Source organism: Battus philenor, unplaced genomic scaffold (assembly GCF_028537555.1).
Source record: "Battus philenor isolate CCGP_79_NKW_IND1 unplaced genomic scaffold, ilBatPhil1.0.hap1 SCAF_24, whole genome shotgun sequence".
In the NCBI taxonomy this organism is placed as follows: Eukaryota; Metazoa; Arthropoda; class Insecta; order Lepidoptera; family Papilionidae; genus Battus; species Battus philenor.
Window position 1 is genome coordinate 6,180,899 of NW_027181687.1, and position 24,086 is coordinate 6,204,984.

At 30.2% G+C, this 24,086-nt stretch overlaps 4 protein-coding genes across 4 annotated transcripts in view; 2 read left to right on the forward strand and 2 right to left on the reverse strand.

The window, feature by feature from the left end:
* Positions 1 to 502: 502 nt before the first annotated feature.
* Positions 503 to 1,086, forward strand: LOC137924587 (uncharacterized). Its single transcript, XM_068767989.1, has 2 exons — positions 503 to 772; positions 846 to 1,086. The coding sequence occupies exons 1-2, from the start codon at positions 645 to 647 to the stop codon at positions 1,015 to 1,017; spliced, it is 300 nt and encodes a 99-aa protein (XP_068624090.1). The 5' UTR covers positions 503 to 644; the 3' UTR covers positions 1,018 to 1,086.
* A 58-nt stretch (positions 1,087 to 1,144) lies between these two features.
* mus312 (mutagen-sensitive 312) lies at positions 1,145 to 6,863 on the forward strand. Its single transcript, XM_068767987.1, has 4 exons — positions 1,145 to 3,647; positions 3,859 to 4,127; positions 4,745 to 4,897; positions 6,687 to 6,863. The coding sequence occupies exons 1-4, from the start codon at positions 1,145 to 1,147 to the stop codon at positions 6,762 to 6,764; spliced, it is 3,003 nt and encodes a 1,000-aa protein (XP_068624088.1). The 3' UTR covers positions 6,765 to 6,863.
* Positions 6,705 to 11,157, reverse strand: LOC137924586 (protein IMPACT-B-like). The gene is made up of 6 exons (XM_068767988.1): positions 10,972 to 11,157; positions 10,647 to 10,879; positions 9,849 to 9,978; positions 8,842 to 8,945; positions 8,167 to 8,373; positions 6,705 to 7,901 (listed from the first exon to the last, which is right to left on the reverse strand). The coding sequence occupies exons 1-6, from the start codon at positions 10,996 to 10,998 to the stop codon at positions 7,808 to 7,810; spliced, it is 795 nt and encodes a 264-aa protein (XP_068624089.1). The 5' UTR covers positions 10,999 to 11,157; the 3' UTR covers positions 6,705 to 7,807.
* A 4,618-nt stretch (positions 11,158 to 15,775) lies between these two features.
* Poxn (Pox neuro) overlaps positions 15,776 to 24,086 on the reverse strand; it is a 44,410-nt gene continuing 36,099 nt past the window's right edge. The window contains exons 3-4 of the mRNA XM_068767903.1: positions 18,574 to 18,775; positions 15,776 to 16,464 (exon numbers count right to left, since the gene is read on the reverse strand). Of these exons, the coding sequence (XP_068624004.1) occupies positions 15,776 to 16,464; positions 18,574 to 18,775 (891 nt within the window). The remainder of the gene's footprint in view (positions 16,465 to 18,573; positions 18,776 to 24,086) is intronic.

Consider the following 24,086-nt stretch of genomic DNA (forward strand, 5'->3'; position numbering starts at 1 on the left):
ATCGTGAAATTTTGGTCAAAGTTTTCAATTTTACATCCAATAAAATTTTAGACATTAATAAGTAAAAATATGATGTAGTTAAATAATAAACATTTTCTGAGTTGTAAAAAGATTTTTAACAATTTGAATCACATATTTAATGGAATCAGGCGTTACCTCGCGGAAGTCCATCCTAAGTAAGAAAAGGACCAATATTTAGCCACTTCCGCACATGCAGTGGTAGTCGTGCAATGAAATGCACCGCCCGCCAGCCCGCTGATAAATGCGTATGCGGCAAACAATGCGAATCACACAACCGCCACCGCCAAATTACTCAATAAGTGTTTCACCCCTCCACGGGGCATCTTCAGGAGTTATGTTACACCGATTAGTGCCAAACACAGAGTAAATTAAATTTTCTCTAAATTAAATCTAAATTTTTAATTCTTAATTATTCTTTAATCTAAAGTAAATTATCTATTCCGTTTAATATAATATTGTTACTTTATAACATTCTTTTATTATAAAACTTGATAGTAACCAATTTTTTGAATAACTTTAAAAATCGTCTTAAATCTCTAAATATTTATTTTTTATGGTAAGCTTGTTGTTAATGTGAATATTTAAACAGCAGAAATAGATGAAACTGACATTTCTAAATAAAAATGGCTATAGGCGTTGATTCGTCGAAATGGAAACCTAGAAAGTTGAAAGGAACTCCGGCTGCGAAAATTTGTAATATTATCGCAATAAGTGTATTATCTTTTGGTATAGTATGGGGGGCATTTTACCAGTAAATACTTTTGTTTCTTGTGGCTTGTTTAAAATAATTCGTGGTTATGTTGTCATTGTTTTTATTGTTACAGATATTCTAGTATTACTAAAAACGTTCGAAAAAACCTGGAGATACTGTATGAAGATCCGGAGTCAGAAGTAGAAAGGAAACAGATGATAGCAAGTGGTATGCCTATCAGAACTGGAGATATGCTGCGAAAACTTATAGAACACGAAGAAAGACCAGATTTACCATATAAATAACTTAAAATGTATATTAACTAGTAAATGAGATAGTTATATTTCAATCTAAATAATAAATTATGTAGAGGTCATACTTGTTTTAATTGTCTACATAATTTATGTTACAACAATCAAATATTTTAAATAGATGGGCATGGAAGAGAGTCTAACAGACTTTGAAGACAAGAAAACTTCTTGTACAGGTCCTCGAGCTAATCAAAAAGCTAAGGTGAAGAAACCAAAGCTTAAAAAACATATCAAAGGCCAAAAAGACATACGCACATTAATAAGAAATCAAAAAGATAACCTAGAGGCATACACAAAAGATTTCAATAATGTTTGTTTAAAAACTGGTATTGATGTGGATTCTGAACAGTTACAGTTAGCAATTGCTTTGTCCAAATCATTACAGCCATCAGATAATAGAGAAGTAGAAAATTTGGAAACTAATGAGTCTCTAACTTCCCAAGAAAGAATTAAAAGGATCCGTCGAACATTGCAAGAGTATGGATTTAAAGTTTCTGCGACTAAACATAAATCTATAACCAATAAAAGAGTAAAACAGTATAGAAAACACCATAAACTGCTTTTTACATCTGAAGAAGAAAGAAATCAAAAGATAACTGATAGATATTCTCAAATATTACTTCAGAATCCTTGTATTATAGTAGAAAAAGATAATTTTGATTTTAAGATAAAAACTAACAGATTATACTATTTAGCTACAAATGCTTCATATCAATTTATAAAAAGTGATGAAGTATTTTATGTAAAAGAGATTTTTCAAGAAATACCAAATTATAAAGCTAATCTTCTAAAAAATTGGTCAAGTATTCCTGGTAGACCACCAAGTCCTACCGTAACGGAAGATTTTACTTTTTCTTTATCAGATATACAATGTTCGCAAGTTGAACTGGATAAAATGTTGAGTGGAACTTTAAAGGTAATGAAAGATATATGTAAAATGAAAGCAATAGATAATTCCTCAAGTAACAGAGATTTTCAAGAAGAAAAGTTTTGCAATGCCACTAAAAAAGACAGATACCTCGAAAGTGGTGACAGCAATTCTGTTTTAAGAAATGTTAGCAACAAGAACAATATTTTAACTGGTAATGTTGAAAATAAACATTTAAATGCTAGTCAAGATAATCAAACAACAATGGATTCTATACCACAGCAAATACGAAGTCAATCACCGGATATTTTTGATGAAGAATCATCAATAGTTGATAATTCCATAAATATTGATTGTGGAAAAAGTTGTAGTTTTCTGGAAAGTGCAGTTTATATTGCACCTATATTGGATTTACCAAAAAACACAAGAATCAGCATTAATGGAAATTTAAACAGCATTAGCAGCCAGGTACCACAGAATGAAACAAAGAGAAGAACAAATGATTTCATGGATTTAACTGAATGTGTATCTGCACATTCACAAAAACAGGTCAACACTTTAAAAAATCTTGATAAAGTGGATTTAACAAATGATCACATGGATGTAACTGAATGTGTAAATAATGATTGCAAAGGAAGTAATGTACAGGCCATAGACAATGCAACTACAAACTTGCCAGTGAATATTGAAAATGTACCAACATTTGATCTTACACAATCATCAATTTCTGATGATGACTTACCAGCAATAGAAATAAGTGGTACACAAAAATCAATTTCTGATCACACTATTGTCGTTAATTACAATGATTATAATGAATCTGTTTCTGCACCCATAATTGTAGATAATATTACAAATAAAATATGTACTCCTATAATATTAAATGAAATAAACCTTAAGGATGATGTGAACAAGGGAAAAAGTGTTACATTACTTGAAGAAAATGGTAAGGAATCTCCAGAGTCTTTGATAGATCAAACAATCATTCTTGATTGTAACACTACTCCAAATTGCATAACAGCCGGAAATGATATTAACATTTTGCAAAATTTTGATATAGAATCAATTGAAAATGTTTCCCCTGGCATTGACTTGACTCAGGTTTCTGATTCAGAGTCAGAAATGTTTAATCAAAAATATGATAATGTTATTATGTCTGAAAACACACTGTCTAATAATTATGATAGTCTTGGTAAGAAAGACAATGTGTCTATAGATTATGACGATATTAGCCCAGACACTGCTATAAATACATATCAATCTATAGATGATCAATTTGATGATATACAGTCCAAGTACGCCAATAACTATGAAGTATCTAAAACAAGTAGACAAAATTCCAAAAGTGAAATTGATTTGAATTGCAGTAATACAGATTGTTTTGAATTATCAGACAAGGAATTCAACTACTCAATATCTAAGTCTGAGGTAAGAGATCTTGATTTAGGAGAGATTTTAGTTGACAATAACTTTACTCACTTTGAGAACACTAATGATATTGCAAGCGAGAATCATCAGACAGCTGCTAGTGTAAATCATAATGAAGCATATATTACACTCAATCAATCCACATACTCTACACCCATACGGGCATTCATTAAAGATAATAAAATATCAGTACAGACACCAACACATAGTGAATATGTGATTAAAACAGGCAATGTAACACCTATGTTAGACTATACAAACATGTCCAGCCCTGAAAGAAACAAGGAATTAGAAAAATATGGATTAAAGCCTTTTAAACGGAAAAGAGGTAAGCTTATGAAAACATTCATAGCCATCAAGTATTTTAACATTATAAGTAGAGTACTAATTGTAATGTTAAAACATTTGATGATTTTAAAATGTGTAAATGCCTGCACATATAATATACTATAAAAATGTTTTGAATGTGGATAATGATTTCTTATAAAATTCAATTTATAAATACTTACTGATAAATAAAATGACAAAATTATTTTCAGCTATACAGCTCTTAACTCACTTATACAATCAAACACATCCAATTGTAGAGAGTTGTTCCAGTGATCACATAATCACAAAGAAATTTAAACCTAATTCCTACAGAATTCCATTAACAGAAAATGTCAGTCCTCGAAAGGCCAGAGATGTAATAATTAAAGATGTAGATTTGAAAAATAACACTTATAAAGACATTAGGGAGGTACCAGATATTAAACATTTAGAATGTAAATCTGATGATTGGGTGTTTCCAAAGAAGGAGAAAGCTAAGGTATGTGTATTTAATATATGAATTGCAGAACATACAGCTTATTCATCCTTTTATCTTTCTATTTTAGCGGGTTTTGAGATTTATCAAACTTTAGAAAAAGAAAGAGATAATTTATGTGGGGAAAAAGAATTTTTTAATAATTAATAGGCTGTAAAATTTCTTATTTTTCACCTTGTTTTTGAATGGTTATTAAATGTATGGTATGGTAAGTTAATGGTAATGTGTAGTTTTATAGATATTCAATTAATACACTTAAAAGTTTAACAAAAAAGGAAGAAATGTGATGCTTACGATAACTTGATATACCTCATTTGTCAGCAAAAAGATTTAAAGCGTTTACAATTATTTCCAATCACCCTAATACTCCAATAATTTAATATAGATAAATTCAATATAGATATGACCCATTAATATTTTTTTTGTTGCAATGCAACAGTTTAACGACTTCTGGCGGTGCAAAGTCTGCAGGGACAGATAGTACAAAACTAAGGTATTCAATACATTAATTGACTGTAAATGAGATATACATTCACCTCTTTAAAACTTTCAGATTTTTAACTACTAATCCTGTACATAGTTTATAATATAATAAATAATATGATATTTTTACATTTCAGGTACATACATGTCGCCTTCCACTTCATATTGCGTTTTATAACTATGTGACATGTCGGCGAGATTTGCATAATGCAATACTTAAATATGAGCCAATAAACATTGATGTCATACACAAGGACCTTATTTCATATGGACACAGGTACAATCCAAAGGTAATAATTTTGGTTAATGTTTATTAAAAAGGTAATTGGTAATAGTGATATTGTTAAATACCAGTATTTGGTGATTGGTTATAGGTGTAAAAGCTTTAAAAGAATGAATGTAAATCTTAGTGTATGGTCACTGTGTTAAGTTGCTTGCAAAAAACTTATAAAGCTTTTTCATGGATTTCCAATCACTTGTATAAAATGATCACACTGAAATTTGTTACATTAATTTATTTATTTCCATTGGAATGCAATAGACATTAATTTTAGAATGTAGTAATTCAAATTTTGAAAATGCTTTTTCTTAATAACATTTTTTTTGTATCTAAAACCATTAAGTTTTTAGGAGCATGTACCATAATATATTGACAGCAAATGATTTATATATTTACCTGTATAATCCTTTTACGCCTCTAACCAATCACCTTGTGTAACACTTCTTTTTAGTATCAATCAGCACCCCTCTATTGAAAAGCAAATAGTTTTCTATCTATATCCTGTCTGTGAGAAATCATGCATTGCAATAAACAATCAATTTTACTCCTGTATTGTTATGGTAATGCTAGAGACATGTTATATTTATAAGATGTACAAAGTAGTATGGGGTAAATAAAGGCTTTATCATGAGAAGCACAATTAGAGGGAGAGAAAGAATTACTTTTTTATATATTTCTTCAAGTCAATACAATCAACACTCATAATAGGTTCAAACTTATATTTACACTGTAGTTTCATTCTTATTGTTAAAATTATACTGTAGTTTCACTACAGATGCAACCAAAGATAGTTTTGTTTTGCAAGTTAATATATAACTTTGTTTTAAAAACTTTTTTTCATTTTTTTGACGCTGCATTTGATCTCTGTTTTGCCTGAGATCTACAATGGTATGTGCTTGCCTTGAAGAAACCTATTCACTCTTGTCTTGAAGACTCCTAAGTTATAATTGTCTGGAAACCAAGACTCCAGTAGGTTGTTTAAATCCATGGCTATTCACACTATAAAAGTATTAGTAAAACACCAAGTGTAAGTTGAAGGAATTGTAACAATATACTTATAGTCCGATGGAAAAAAGATTGGGAAGTTATTTGGTTTAATTTTGCTGCACATTCTCAAAAATGTAGTATGGAGAAAACTGATGAAATAGCAATTTTTTGTTGATGCTTCATGCTTTGACACTTAGTGTTCATTGAAGCGTCATTACCAATCAGCCTCTTGGTTCATCTCTGTATCCAAAGCTTTGAGCTGGTACTTCACACATCCATCCTACAGATGGCTACAGTTTTCGACACATGACCGAACTTATGGTATATACAGACTAAAGAGCTGTTCTGGTGTGAAAGACTGTCGAACCTTTTCCAAAATACGTTAATAAGCTTTTTGACAGCTATTTTAATGTTGGACTCAATAAACGACCCAAAGCTAAGATTTATTGTTAGTGTAATACCCAACAGTTCAAGGTGATCAAATAGATGAATGTATGTATAAGTTCACTTGCTATCAATAACCCATCCAAAAAGTAATAGTTTCAGAAATAATAAATAACGTAATGATAATGTACAAAGTAGTTTATAGCATATTAAAATTAATCTTTGCATGTTATCTTTCTCTGTAGACTTTGTACTGTCAGAAGTTATTACCCTGTTGCATTTTAATAATTCACTTTATTTTGTTATCAAGTGTAAACATTTTTGCACCTGTAACAATTAATACTATATTTTCTGTGTGTAGTTCAGTTTTCATATACTGTATGCTTATTTATTAAAGAAAAAGAATAATGAATCTGTCCATTTTTCAGGATTTATTAAAGTTCATGGATAAAAAATGCATAACTGTAAAAACGGTTGATAATAATGGAAGGAATGGTAATAAATAATATTATCACAATAAGATTATGGCGCCTGGTAAAGATAAATAACTGCAGTTCAATTTTGTATATTATTGGTTTTAAGACGTATATAATATTTTTAATAAATGGAAAACAAATTAACAATTGTTTTAATAAATTGGCAGTAACATCTACCGCCAACAAATGACAACTACATACAATCATTATTTGTAAAAAGACACCACATACATCTGCTCTTACAGGTGATTTTAATATTTTACTAATAAGTATTACTAATCAGTCATCCATTTTTGTTAATTCATTATTAGAGATATATTTATATGCATAGTAACCAAAAGCGACCAAGTCGTCTTACTGTGGAAAAAAGTATTCCTGTTTTGAAAAATACAACAGTATGAACAGGCGAGAAATAACTTTTTACTAAGATATAAATTATGTAAATGGGTAATTTTTTTTGCAGTGGTCCCAAAACCGTTGTACCGCGCCTAGAAAGGCGCAACATGTTGATCAAGGATAATTAACTTTGATCGACGATTGACCGTGCCGTCTCGCCACGCGCAGATCTGAGGCGAGGTATAGCAGTTTCGGTAGCACTATACTTTATCTAATAGTATGTTATTGAAGCGCACTTCAATATTTTTGAGCATAACTATAACTAAATTATTTTTTTCCATGCATTCGAATATTTAATCTCTGTCCTTAACTAATTTAATATTAAAGATATCATCATATGTACAAATACATCATTAAAAATGTCTATTACATTTATGTAATAACATTTACCAATTTCATAAATCAAACAGATATGAAATTTTAATTTCAGTTTGATTATAAGTTATTGAGATTCAATATTTGCATCGTTTTTTATTTGGTATAATTTAATCTTTATGTCCAAGGATTATAGTTAATAAATTGGATGACTACAGGCTAAAACATATTTTCATCAAAATTTATTTACCTAATAAAATCACATGTGTGAAAAGCATACAAATTGTACACTTCACATATTTATATAAATATTTACAAATTATGTTTCTAGATATACACATTAAAAAACATCATAATATTTGTCATTTCTTTAAAAGTCCTGCATGTTGTATAACTTGTCTGGTTGCATTATTGATGTGCCGAAATCTGTCAGGCCCAAGTTGGATACCACCATACCTGAAAAAATATTTATTTAGTTCAATTATGTACTATTTTTTGCTTTGTTCTTTTTTCTAATACTTAAATTGGTTAAGATTTGTCTTTCACACAGATATGTTAGGACTTCCAAGTAGGTATTTTTCTATGAGAAAAAAGTATAATCTATATTATTAATTTTACAATGCAAAAAAGAGAAAGATCTGGTTTTATAATTAATCAGGAGTTATAAAATTTATCAATAACAATTGTGCTAATATGAGCACAGATGTGGAATGTTCCTTACCATCTTGAAACCACTACTAAAGTATTCTTCTGGTCCAGTATCTGCAACAAGTGCAACATTCTGCCCCCAGCATGAGTTTCACCATCATCATCACAGTCCTGAATCATGGTTGTGCCCTTTTCTGTCTTCCTTTCAATGCGATAAGCATACATATTATGTGTTGCATTCAATATCTTTTTGTTTTGCTTCAACTTTGCCAGTACTGCACTGTAATTTCAATAAGTAATTTATATGGATGATAATCATAAAAAATATTAATTTTCAAACAAAGAATTTTTATAAATATACAAGACATAAGTTTAATAAGTAACCATTATGATATATATGTATACATAACTTTAACAATGTGATTAAATTATTACATAAATTTTGTATATGTCAGTAGTTTATCTAAAATATATATTATAGAGATAAGGTATTTGAATATGTAATTAAATGTACTATCTATCCAATGCCCGCTCTACACCCTTTTTCACATTGAATTATGTGAAATACATTCTTAGCTGGACTCTACTAGACGAAAGGAACATTCTTAGGAATTGAACCTGCAACATACAATAGCAAGTCTCAGTACTCTATCACAGGGCCACCACACACCGTGCATACCACTTACTTCTTCTGTCTATGAATTTTCAGATTTATGAGGTATTCTATAAATGAGTAAATAATACTTACTTAACATCATTGACACTGTGCACTTCAGCTGCATGCCCTTGAAATGAACTTTTTCTATCCATTATGACTTCACCATGGGTTATTTCTGGACAGTTAATTTCTAACTGTAAAAAAAGTATAAATTGTGTATCTTACTAATAATTACTCACTGGATCTGGGCAGCGCAAGACTGGTCATCGTGGCAATATTTAAGAAAGGCCTATGCCTTGCATTGGATGTCTATTAGCTGACATGAATGTAAGAATAATACTCCGTTTTCAACACTCACATGCAACATCAGCTTGGTTGTCTTTGCAATTAAAAAAGTTAAATAATTAATAGACATTTAGATGATTTGATGCATTTATTTGAGCTATTTTCATAGAATTTTTTCTTACTGCATTTTATTACAGTGCAGAGAGTTAAAAACGTATACAGACACAATTTCAAAAATGCAAGAACTTAAAAAAAAACCCTAATGGCGAATTTATTTTTAAAAAGTTAAGAAATCCATCATCTACAATAAAGTTCAATAAGATATCTAAGCCCTTCTTTTTTTTTAGTTTTAAATCTAAAATTATTAAATTCTTATTACAGCATTCAAAGTTTAAGGTTGACTGAAACATGTGGAATTTCATTCGTGGAGTCATTAGCAGGGTTGATATTATAGTGTATACATCAAACATTGTTAAATTTTATTCATTTACCATTGACAATCACAGACAGACTACACTGATCTTTTTCTAATGTTAAAAATAATTAATGATTCAAAATTGTGTGCATGCATACTTGAATAAAGATATTTTGTATTTCAATTTTTTTAAGATTCTGTCAAGGTAGATACAATCCAGTAGAAGTTTATAAGAATTGTTTGTAATGCCCAAGTCATACATTGGTGAAAGATATTTCTTCAAAGAGGCCAATCTTTGGTGTGATGCTTATTTATAATGTAATTCAGAAGTTAAACAAAAAAGTTGAAGATTTTATCCCTTTAAATACAATAAGTAACTAAAAAATATTGTCAATACCTGTGTAAGAGCCATTATGTCCTGTACTTGTGAGCTGTTCTGTTTTTTTACTTCTTTTGGTTTAATTTGCTGTAAGATTTCTCTTATTTTTTCTACCCATTGGTATATAACTGTCTCACCAATATTTTCTCTACAAAGAAATAAAAATGTGGTATTTTTAATAATAGCCATAAGTATAACCTTTAAATGCTGTCTGTTCTAAAAAGAAGTATTTACCCTATCTTTTTATCAATCATTAAAAATGCTGTTAATACAAAATTTTTATTATCATAATTACAAAAATGACTATTTAAGTTACAAGGTATATTAGTTACAGTTACACAGGTATATTGTGAAGCTATTTTAACAATATACACAAATGACACTGCAGTTAAACTTTGGGAACATTTGCAATATGTCGAGCTATGTAGGAGTGGTAGTTGTGGATAGCCAAGTACAGCAGAGTTGTCTTTCTTAATGCCCCTAGCAATGACTTCTAATCTTTGAACAATGGAGTCCCACATTAGTTGAATTTAAAAATACCATGTGTCCTACAGGTACAAATTTATAAAACATGTGTTAATTAAACTTAATTAACAAAATTAAGTTTTATTAATACAATTTAGGCTTTATTAAAATGAACAAAAAATTAACCACTAAAAATGGTTTATTCAAGTAAGGAACTAGAAATAAAAAAAAATGTATTAATCATATTTTTTTAAACATTAGCCAGTTATGGCCCTGTGTTCTTAGCATTATTTGATTTTTTGAAATAAGTCATTTTCAATTTTATTCAATGAAAATTTAATGATTACTTACAAATAAATTTCATCAAGGCCCCTATGTAAATTTTCTTTCTCTTTCCTATTCATCCAGGGAGCTGAGAGTTCATATTTAGGAGGTGCCTGCTGCGGATAATCTTGAGGCATTGTTACATATAAAATAACTTCGTGGTCATTTTCTTTTACTTTGATTTTATATGATCTGTTTGTTTCACTTTCCGTCGTCCAATCGTCGCCATATATTGAACTTAATGCCTCCACTTCTTCTATCTGACAATGTTTAATAAAAGAAAACTTACTATTCAATATACTTTTTAGAATTTGGTGAAATTACGGTGATTTTTATGCATTAAGTTACATACCTGTTTAGTTAAATTATCAGTATCCATAACAATAACGTATAATATATTATACGATGAGCCTATAATATTTTAAGAACAAATAACAGGCTTTAAAGTTCAAAAGAATTGATATTACGAAAACACCACAACACAATCGCTTTGCTTTTAATACTGTCACTGTCATATATATCGAGAATGTCACCGCCACCCCACGATAGAATGGCAACTGATGTTACCATAGTTTAATGTTATATTATTTTTGCATCTATGATGTAAAATGACATATTGTCATTTTTTTCCTATAATTTTTACTTAGGTTACAAAATGTTAACGTAATATACGAATATAATAGTAGTATATGTTTACACGAATACCTTAATAAATTATAGTTGGTAGAATAATATTTGCAAGTGATTTCTGTTAAAATAAATTTTATTATTGGTGTTGCCATTTATTATTTCTTAAGTGATAAAACACTTACCATTTTATTTTTGTAAAATTTTTGAGACTCGGTTGTATTAAAGTACTTTACACAAAATTTATACAAATTGATAACTATCGTAAAAGCTATCTCCTCATTATATATATAATTTCCTATTTCCGTAATATTACAAATCAATATCTTAAATGTTTTGACAATATATTAAATGTTTTGACGATTTTTTTAGGTATTACGATTTTTGATTTAGTATCTTTTTGAGTTTAGTAAGTTTTTAAAAAATTAGTGGAAAATTTTGATGTAGTATTGAAAAGTAATATTTCGTCATATTCATAGAATTGTTTGAAATATTTTGGCAAACCTGCGCGCGGAAAGCTAGAGTAATAATATTTGCATAAATAATCCGTAAGTTGTTTTTTATTAGGTAAGTATTAAATTGATGTCTTTTTTTTAAGGGGGTGAAAACCAGCTCAAACATTTTTCCTAAAGCTGTAGAAATAAAAGAGCAAAGAAATAAAAATGAACCAAATGATCAAAATATACACGTAGTTATTTCTTGAGTGGAGGCGAAGTGTGAAAGCAATACAAAGTATGAAGTGGAATGCAAGAATTTGTGACGAATAAAAGAAGAATGATTGGATGACATTAAGATGGAAGGTTGAAGAGTATCGAAATTAGAAAATCAATTAATAAATTATTATTGTGACTGTAATCTCTGTGTACCCAGACAGCATGTACAAGGGGCTCCCAATAGCGAGACTATAAAAAACTGTGATTAATGCTAGAAGTTGCTCAGATACCCTTAAACGATTCTAGAATTTGGACAGCCTCTCTCTTCTCTAAATCATCATAAAAAATTTGCTATTTAGCATACCGTCTTGGTAATAGTCAAAGCACAAGTAATGCTAGCATAATAGATACATTGCTAACGCCAAGAAAAAAAATATTTATTGAAGAAAAAGTTAGTATTTTACCCAAAGATAGTGATCTTTTTACAACTAATAGTCCAATCACTCTAATAAGTGACTAGTGGATGTGGACACCAGTGAAAAACTTAGGAATCAGATGGCTTTAAAACCAGTGTCATATATCATATATCGCATAAGGATGCGTATATATTTTGATATGACTGTTGAAAAATAACCATTAAATGATAACAAGTACTCCTGTACGTCATTCAAAAAAGGCAGTGAAAAGCCTAGTTTGGATATTAATAGTAATCATCAATAATCATTAATCATTTGTCTCAGGACGATATTAAGAAAATAGTGTACAATTTCTAGATCTTGAAGTTTGTAACGATCCATATACAAAAGAAAAAAGATTCTATAAAAACACCAAGAAAAAGACTAAGAAGTGAAATTGAATAGCATTTCAGGAAATTCAAGTGGTCGAAGTATTCTGGAAAAGCTTATGTAGGATGTTGAACGAAGAAGAAATTTGAAAAAAATCTGTTTAACCGGAGTGAAAATGTTAAAAAAAATGTGGATTACATTCTACATGGTGATTCGAAGTAGGTGTACAACTTTTACAGTTTTCGAGTTATACATTCACTCTTCATTCAATCTGTATGTATTATGATATAAGCCGTTGCGTGCATGAAATAACACTTCAATCACTCTGACTGCTGGCTAAACCTAAGATTCGTACAAATTCAGTATTGATAAGTGAAATATATTATTAAAGTAAAACATAAAATTATAGAAAAGCTACAAAAGTCATTCGAAAGTCCACATGAAATAATGACACTTATACGAATGCATTAAGTTCCTTGAAGTGGTACATAATTGCTAGAACGGTATGCAAATATGGAACGTAATAGGTGTATTATGGAAATAATGTTTAAACCGGAAACTGTGTGTTTCGTGCAATGCTTTCATTCTAGTAAGGTGTCGCACTATGTAATCAAATGTATTCTTTGAAGTTTAAGAAATAGTTACTTTAGTGTAATTACACAAATGTTGTTATAAGACGTTTTTAGTTAAGGTTCATAGATGGCAGCACATTGCCCGTTTGGGAAGAAATTTTAGATTAGCTATTTATAAAATAGTGAAAACAGATAAAAAATTTACACGTGAACAACTCTATTCAATAAAATAGAAGAAATAAACAGGATGTTTTTTTTAAAAATTGTGTGTAAACTTTTGTCTATTTTTTATTTCCTTTTCGTATAAACTTGTCACATATGTTATTATCAGAGATTGCCAGATGTATATTTTCGTAAAGTTACTGTATGGCCTGAAAAATATGGAGATCGCTCCTTCATTTAATCTTTATCATTGTTATGTAAGGCACAATGCCAGTACTTTTGTAAAAAGATTATTTTGATCCGTTATAATAAACAAGTATTCTGATTTTTAAAATCTATTTTTCATTATTTGGTCAAAGTCAACGATTAATCATGTTATACTCGTAGTTTGTTTGCGTCAAGAATGTAGTAAATTATTGTTGTCCGTCGGCCAATTTATGCTTCATAACCAATAAAATACTTTCTAATTAGAAAGCCACGTTCACAGTGACTAGTTGCAGGACAGTGACTATTACCCTACTCGTTATGAACAAACAACCGATAGGGTTGAACTCAAGAGATGTATTTATGTTCGTTGATTCACTGGATTCTCAACGAAAGAACTCTACATTATTGTCCAATAGGAGTTAAGAGGAGGGTATTTAAACGACTGAAAATAATAATTTTGTGCCTTCATCAAGCAATTTTAAATAAATTTTACGTTATAATAATAGAAAGGCTAATAAAATAAGTTAAAAATGATGCTTCCAATATTTGGTTTATTGTGCTGTACTAAACATTTATTTTATATATTTTTGTCGCATTAAAATATCATAATTCTTTCCGTTTTTACGTATATAATAATAAGGTATAATATCAACATCGCAGGTTATTACTTCATCATATTTATTTATATTCCACAGATACATTGCAGCTTCAAACTTTTTCAATTCAACCGAGATAAATAATATTACCATGATTTTATCTATTCTAGGAAATGTAATATAATTAATAGATTTTTAAGATTCACTACGTTCTAAATGGTTATTAATCTTTTACATAGAACAAAGCATTAATTAAAATGGCTATGTAATAACAATGTGATCTAAACATACTTATTAGAATTAATTACAGTATCACAGAGGCACAATACAAAGTCCATTCACAATTTGTATTATAAGGTCGAGCCGAGATTTCAACTTATGATAATTGATATGTCAGTCTGATAATGGTGCAGTGGTAACCACACTTTTGAAATACAAAATCTTGGATAGTACATCGCTGCGCCCTTTTCTTTTGTACAGATAAGTGTACACTTAAATAGCTCAATAATATTAACTGCCACTCATTGTAAAAAAAATACAATAAATATAATTGCAATTGCAGTATAATTTCACATTGCAGTCCGTCCGCGGTAAAAAGCAGTGAATTTAAACTGTACTCCGGCTCAGTGACGTTAATTCGTACATTGGTCACCTCTGGGGTTGGCGGCATAAAAAGTATAATGCTTAAAAGTAAATTTTGTAAAATAGTATTAGAAATGAAGTAGTTAATGCGACAATAATCTCGTAATTTTTACATGTATAATATACTTACACCAAAATACTTATTTTAAGTGAAAATGGATGTATTTATTAAACGTCAAAAGATCTTTATCACATAGTACACTTTTAAAATATATTATTTTTAGTTTCACGCAAGGTTCGTTTTGTACAAAATTTCTTGTTTATTTGTAAATAAAAACTCTTCATTTTATTCTTAAATTAATGATTGTATATAATAAATAAGTCGGTGCAGTTATTACTAGTAAATTTTTTAAATTATCAGTGTATTCTAACATCACACTAAAACAAGCAAAACTGATATGTATTTAGCGACTTTTAATACAATTTAAACTCGTGTATGAATTATAAAGATTGATAAAATTGACGAATAGGATTCAATAGAATGGACTTTGTATTAATTATAACTACATTTTCTATAGACTATTTTCCCTATAGCTTTCTACACATATTACTAAGTAATCTAATATTTATGTATTTTGATTAGATCTAAACTACGGACCTGCCTATGATAAACTAATAGTTTGCGTTACGACGTTCATACAATATTTTAAAATAATAAATAATGTACTAGCTAAATGAATTACAATTTGTTTATTATCATAATACGGTTCTCAAATAAGGTTATTTTTCACCATATTGGGATAATTTCATAAATTTTCTATGATATTTTCGCTCACAATTTTTTTTTAATTTTGTGCACTATCTTTTTTTGCTGAATAACGAAAAATCTCTGGACAAGTAAAGACAATAGTATTTGATAATTATGTTTTGTTGTCCAAGAAAAATTTTGACATTAACTACAAGTATTAGCAATTAGTTTCCCGCTTTTATTTCTGAAGTGACAGTTTCGTTAAAACAATCATTCGAAACTCCACTTTGCACGGAACAATAACTCGCCGGAGAGCTTCTGTCGCTGGAATTTTTTTCCTGGTTGTGATATTCAATCATACTGCCACTTGGTTGTCTGTGTATACTTTGAAATGCTACTGGATATGGATTATTAATTTTGTCTGGTTTTTTTAAAAGTTCTTCGATTGAGTAAGGATTCTTCTTTTTTTCTTTTTCTTTTGTTTTGTGCTCCTGTTCGTCATCTGGTCTATCGGTGCTATCGTCACTGGCTTCGACCGATATGTGTTCTGAATTTTCAGATTTCATTTCGTCAGGATTTATTCTATTCAGGAGATCGTTATGTAGACTAAGAGCGTATGGTGTAAAGTTTTTAGAATCGGTATGATAAGGCATCATTATTCTTTGCCACGGGGAAATTGGATACGGTTTTAATAATCCTTGAGCTTGTACTTGATTGGCCAAAAGCCAGGAAGTGGCAAGCCTTCTGTCATATATCTGAGAAGGATCTCCAGGTTGCGATGGATGAATGCGAACGGCAGAATGTGCAAAATATGGGGAACTTTGTTGTGGTGATATTGGCGTAGGCGCTAATGAAGTCTTCAGAGTCATGTAATCCATAACATTAGGCGGTAGATCAGGCTGTGGGTATGGTTCTGAAAAGAAAGAAAATAATTAGTAGTAGCTGTTTGGATTTTTTTTTAAATTTTGAATGAAATATGTTTGTGGAATAATCTGTGGAACATCGCGTTCGGACATAATATTGAAGTTCATTTGTTCAATAAACGTTTGGTTGCCAAATACATCACCAAAGTGGCATTTGGGTGACAGTCATCAGGTGAAATAGTCTTTTCCCGAAAATATTCATACGGGTTTCTACTTGTTTCTACTAAAATAAATAATGTCAAAAGATGTGAATCGTTATTTATATAATCTCTACTAGACTTTATAACTGTCAGACAAATGTCAAATCGTTTGGTATCTATAGACAAATCTTGGCGTGAAACATATATCTTAAATATTCATAGGACAGTTAATCATCGTTGTTAAACCCTATGGTTTAAAAATGAAAAAGTTTAGTAAATAGAATATTTATTGTCACTTCTTCTGAAATATAGGCTCATAATAACTTTAACAAATATACGGGAATACGTTGTAGGGAGAAAGGCAAAAGTTTATGATGCTGTCACGTGTTGTATTACTAGCTAAAGCATTTTGAAGTAAGAAACTAGACAACGTACGCAATAACTCATGCTAAAACATGGATTTTACATATTTATGTTCTTTTATTTTTTTTATTTTTTTTTTAATGAATTAAGTGCTGTCATTCAAAATTAATGTTATGAAACACTGTAATAAATTCGATATTGATTTACAAACTTATTTGGTATATTGTTTTGTTCGGCTTGCATTTGTTTTAAAAATACTGGACAAGTAACAATGACCATGAGTATTAATGTGTGTTTTTGTGTGTAACTTTTGATTTTTTTAAATAAACAACAAAAAAGAATTGTAACATTAATCGATTTACGTACCGTAATATTGATACTTTGTTTTTATTTTTTACCATGAACCAACTGTAAATTATAAAAAGTAACGATGAATTGGACGATATTTCCGTGAATAGAAGTTTTGAAGTACAAAATATTGCGTAGCTGATTTTTTTAAAGGAATTGGCGTGTTTTTTAGCACCGATTCCAATTTAATCCGTGACTTGCTATGTTTGCTGGACAACAAGACAGAGATAAATCCAGCAAAAAGATTATTTTTCTCTTTTTGTAACATGTCGATCTGTGATGTCAGCACAATAAATCATTCCGCTGGGACAACGTGGATTTTGAGTTTGAGGTACCAGAAGGAATTTATGTGTATTCTTGACTTTTGCATCAAAGAAACTGAGATATCAGTTTTGGTCCACTGATAAAACCAGGAAAGGTAAAATTATACTTATGTGTAATATATATAAATGTAATATACTTATGTGTAAACGCATCTTTAGATTTAAAATGCCTTCTACAATCATCTGTCCCTTTCTCTTGCTTATGAAAGTGTCGTTGAAAAAGCGCTATATTAACTCCAACGTTACATAAAATCATTTATCTGTATACGTTGTAAATGTATTACGTTTAAATTATATTTTATTAAAAAGACTTTCGTGACACTCCATCAACTTTGTAATGGCCGATAAATCACTTTATTAAAGAAATTAAGCAACGTTGAATATGTCGACAATGATAATTGTTTAAACAAATTACAATATAATCAGCATATTTTATCGCTGTTTGCGCAAGCAAATAATAGTTTATATTACCAACTTCCTGTTTTAAATATGAACGTATCCTATGAAATTGTATAAACATTCAATTCGCTGGTGAGAATAATTTTGTTAAGTTTAATTAACAAACTTTGTGATAATAAATTATAAAAAGCCATTCCAATGGCGTCGATATTCACCACTTTATGTCTTAAGTGTGTGATTATCTCATTTTGTATTAATTAAATAAGATACCATAAATTTTCACGTTTATTTTGACTTCCTTTCACCTGTCTAAAACACATTCAGTGTCTTTTTTCTAAATGTTCATTAAAATTCGTTTACTTTACGAATTGTATTTTAATTTTATGAACCGTTTTAATAGATGGAGAGACTATGCATAATTTTTATAAAGCAATACGTTTGAGCCGTTCTCTTTCTTTCCATACAAATAAATAATCGTTTTTTTTTCATAAATTTTGCCACAACCAAATTGATGTTCTTTTCTTACCATGGCCAGATCTCGGTTCCTCATCACTCCATGCCAGTCCACTATTTCTTAAGATCCTGTTCACAGATGACACCGAAGGTATAGAGTGCGGTTCGCATACTCTCGCACTAAGAAGTCTCTCTCTGATCTCCCAAGCAAACATACCAGGGTTTTCTTGTTTCAAGCGTAGTATTTTCTTTACAACCGTCGGTGTTGCAACTTGCTGAAAAAAAAAATTCTTGTTAAAATTTACTATTATTGACTATTTCGTAAAACCTTTAAAAGGGGTGAATGTATAGCACATTTTCAGCAAAAGATTTTAAGTCGTGCAATTTCGGCATGGAATGCCAAAAAAAAATTATATGTAGTAATTTTGAAAACACTTTTTGTATATTAACTTTGAAACCATCGATTTTTGAATAGAGTTTACTATATGTTAATTTACAGCAAATTGTATACAATAATCTCTTTAAAGCTTTTGTACCTTTAATCAATTGTCCTATATATATCCTATATATGTCCTATATAATCTCGACAGGACGATATGAACAAATTTTGTAATTTTGTGTATATCATATCTAATCACAATCATTTTTGGGTCACATGTATACGCCAAGAGATGAACGCCAGAAGAGCAATATTTGATAGACCCTAGAATTAAGTTCAGTTCCCCTGTAATGACAACCTTCAACTAGACATAAAGCTTCTAATGTTCTAAACGCGTCATGACCTGGAATGGTCTCACAATAATCTTAGTAAGTTTTAGTTTCACATAATTACTTTCACAAATATCCTTGACATAAATAAAATATTATAATTTATTTTCAAGCATTTTAATATATAAACAATGTAGTAGGATTTTTTAACTAGTTTGTAACTGTTGAATTTTTTAAATAAGCTTTGAAGTAAATAAACTTTTTATTTGTAAATTTTATGTTAGGAAACCTTAGTTTTTTATTATTATATCAATTATACTAGAAAAAACCAGTAATTCAGAATATTGCTAGTAACATTAAAGGCTTTGATGTTCTAATTGTGTTGAATAATTCAACACGTCCAACGACAAGGTCCGTAGACTACTTTGTTAAGGTGGAAGATGTTGGAATCTATGGAGGAGGCCAATGCCGAGCAGTGGATGTGCTAGAGCCAATGATTATAATTAAATTAAATATAGCTAGAATAACACCTATTGAGTGGATGAATAAATAACATTTACTTGTATATTTTCATATGAACAAAATCGAGAGTTATGTATACATATATATGTGGTAATTTTTACTATCAATACTATTTCAGTACTCCTGCCATATAGGATTGACCTCTTGCAGTGTTTCAGCGAATTCGTTAACTTTGATATTGAAGAATATTCATTGACACGGAAATATAGATGAAGTTTCGTGAATATAAAAAAAATTAATACGAATTTTTCTGCGATGGTTACGCTAAAAAAACTGATGAAAAGCAGTAAATATGCACATGCGCCGGTAATAACACCAAATTACCAGGTTAACCGCATATGTCATGAGATTCCGATGAGCGGTGCGTACACGTTAATGTCTGTTTAATAATGGCGCTCACTCGTGATGTTTGTATTTACTGGGAAACGTGTCATTTACCGCCTTGAAAGTGTGAAAGTCATTCATTTTTCTTTAATGGGAAACACGATGCGATGAACCTGTGGAAGGGATCCCGTATAGAGGCTATTACACAAACGTTGGCGTTACATCAAGCCTTTTTTTTTTTAAAAGATAACTGTCGTTATTTTCACAATACATTCAAACCCGTTATTGTGCGATGGACAGGAATCGCATAAAGGAATACGTTTACATCTATGTCTGCAGGTATCACGGAAACAAGTTTAAATTGATTGTCCCCAATAATCTTTATGTGATTATGTTAATGTTTACAATCTGTTACTATTACCCCCACACGGTTTTTAATTTCTTCAGCCTGTATCTACATTGCTGTCTCTTTTAAAGTTATAGACCTCGCAGGCTTGAGAGAGCAGAGTGCGGAATGCACTTTGCCTAAACTTTATTTATGTAACTTAGCCCGAGGGCTTCCACACATACCTCACATGCAATATGGATTGGATGGCCGCCTAGCTTTTAGGTCACTTAGGCAGGCGCTACCTGAAGTGACCTGACGCAATGGTTTTTCAACTTAGACTATTATTCGATACTCGTTTAGTTCACCCAGATTTGAACGATTGCTGTTACTTGGCTAAAATTATTGAAGGACTACCGAAACCATTGAACCGCGCTTTAGAAAAGTGCACGGAACAGAGCAACCGATACTCCCCCGTCTTACCGCGTAAGTACGAAAGGCGCGGTACCGCAGTCTCGGTAGCACTATATCACTTCGATGGTGATAAACTCGTTAGACCGATGAAACGTTTTAAATTTTTCTCAAGAAATTGAGAGAGTCTGGGAGCGTTTAGTAGTTAAGAGAGGCTTAGTTTTTATTAAGCATTTATGACAGAAATGCGCCAAGACATAAATGCATGCGGTACTCTATTATAAAGTCCATAATATAGTTATCTAAAAAACGGTTAAAAAAATTGAACCCGTCTATCTTTATATAGACCCCCAGCAGTCGTGTCCAATCTGATATATCGATAGAGTCCACTCTAACGCCAGCTAATGAGCAAAGCCGTCGCTCTAAGCCAAGTTATTATTGTAACCAGATGTCCATTCACACGGAATTTCATTTCACTGCCAATATTACCTTTAGTCATGAAGTGTAGTAAAGATATAGTATTATGAAAATTCCGGCACTAATAACTACGAATAAATTGTTTACTTAAATAATGGTTGACTTTATCGTGTAATTTATCGTTCGTTTTTGTGATAAGCGCTTCGTAAGGAACTGTCATAAAAACCGTTCAAAGTCATTGAATTACTATGATAGCCACTTTTTGAATACTAAAAGTAACTTGAGCACGTTTGTTATTTATTTAGTGTGTTTGCTTTCAAAGGTACAAGGAAATGAAGAGTAAAGAAATTTAGTAACATATTTATTTGGAAGAGACAGCATATTTTTTTTTCTAAACATATGTACATTTTTATTTATATCACGTATATATATATATATACAAAAAGATTTCCGCCTAAGTACTGACTTATCACGATATCTCTGAAAAAAAAAAAGGTTTAGAGTCTTGAAATATTGCAGGAAATACAATATTCTGGGCAGTGGTAGCCCAACGATAGGACTGAAACATGCGATCGATCAAACATACAAAAGACGCGAGTTAGATTGCCGAGATACAATCTTATTTAATTCACACTGTGTGAATTAATTATATAGGATTGCTACAGGTCACAAACATTTTTCTAGAAGATGGGCAGTAGCTTTTTCAGCGTATTATAACATCACACTATGATCTCCGATCTGCCTGCCAAGCATGGCGATTATAGTATATCCAGTTAAAAGATACGTTTGGAGGAGGTCTATGCCTCGCAGTGGGCGTCTTTCCGCTCAAACGACGACGACCATTCCTTTAGAGGTCATTTAAAACGAAATTTGATTCGTGAGATAGAAGAAGATTTTAGAAAATTCCGTTAGAGAGGGGCTTGAGGCGGCGTTCATTAAAAATACACATTTTAAAACTATCGCTCTTGTAGATATAAAATTCAATCAAAATATTTTTTTTGGTATGTTTAAAAATTATCAAGAATAGATTATAAATTTGAAATTTGAAATGACACGCACAAAAGCCAGTGGAGGCCAAGCGAAGCGGACGGGTGATAGCTAGTTTATTATATATCTTTCATAAATCTTATAAGTACAATTCCGTCAAACGTATATTTTCTGTATTATGTTATAAGCAATATGACTCTTTAAGCCGATTATTACTTTTTAGCAAGTTACTTTTAAACCAAAGCTTTTTTTTGGAATAGTAATAAAATACTTTTTTCGTATTAATATTGACCCATGTACTCTATTTTTTTCCAATTCTTACGTTAATTTTAATTTTATGTTAATGCTATAAATTTAATTTTTAAAGTATTGATATTACAACAAAAAATATTAAAATTGTTCAGTTCCAAAATATTTTGACAGCTTCTATTGTGAACGCGTCATAATAATTACTGACTGGCAACCTGCGCGCCCTTCGATCAGAAAAAGAAAAAAGCTGGCGCTAAAATTGAGCGTTCAATAGGATATCGATTAAGTATCTAATAGCGTAATAACTAGCTTCCTACCAAAATTAACGGCTCGCATTCACATCGCCTCTTCGCCACACTTTACTACCGAAGGCTACTATTTAAACATTATCTTTGACAGGCTCCTTAAGTCGTATAATTATTTTTCAAAGCGCATGTATGGCATACGGTTTCGTAGCAAAAAATAAGGAACATTTAATGGATATCTGACTCTCAGTTTCGTTAATTGCTATGCTTTAAAATTAGACAATTTCGTATGTGGCACGCATTTCCTGGAAATGTAGCTTATAATTTTTTTTTGTCGAATGGTAATAGCTAGTTCTGATATACTAATCCGTTACTTAAATAAAATATACGTATTCACTAATGAAATTAAGTTTTTACCTGATATCTAAATTTCCACGTTTTACGTCAAAAGAGTTTACGAATAGCTAAGAAATTTGTTTTTATTAGTTAGTAATAGATTTGAAATATTTTTTTGTATATTTCATCAAGACAAAAAAATTAGCTAAAAGCCTTTAACCTGTCTGTACCTTAAAAATAAAGAGATGTCATTGTTTATATTTACGTTCGTTCGAGAGACAATTTTAAAATTATTCCCATGTTAGCACGGTTAATGTAACGATGTAATGTATGGACTCATTAGAAAGGATAAATGATCGTTCTAAGATATAGAACGTTCAAGGGCAATAGAATTTAAAATTAAAATACACTTTAGTTTTATAAAGCCCAAAATATGAAATAATCAATGGAAATAATTCATGAGTAATTAATATATAATTTACTTAATTAAGTAAAAATGAATAGTGTATTCAATAATGATCTAAAAGCCTTTTTTTAATTATTAGCGTAGTTTCTTTATTGTTTCAACAATTATAGTTCTTTTCATTGTTGGTAGTTAATACCATTTTATATTGATAGTTGTTAAATGATTATTATTTTAGGTGACATATATTTACTATTTATGACAGACATTATTTCTACTACTTATGTTTTTCGGATTAAAGTAAATGATATATACGTATAACGCATACTTTTATTTATAAGATGAGCATACTCGATGGTAGCCTTAGATTGAATATCATTAGATCATTTCATATAATAAACTGAAATAAATTGTTAATGGTTTTTGGTGTTCCTGAAAAGCTAAACATAATATTATATCTATATATAATATTTTAACCCACTATTTTTAGATTATAGATGTAATCCTGTCCCATTGCTATAACTAAATTCTAGTTTAATCATATCTTTAGCGTAATTATTAATATATCATTGTTTTCATACCACTATATGTTATGCATTATCATTATTTCAGGCGTAAGATGTTAACTGCTGGACATAGGTAGGTCTCCTTTATAAAGT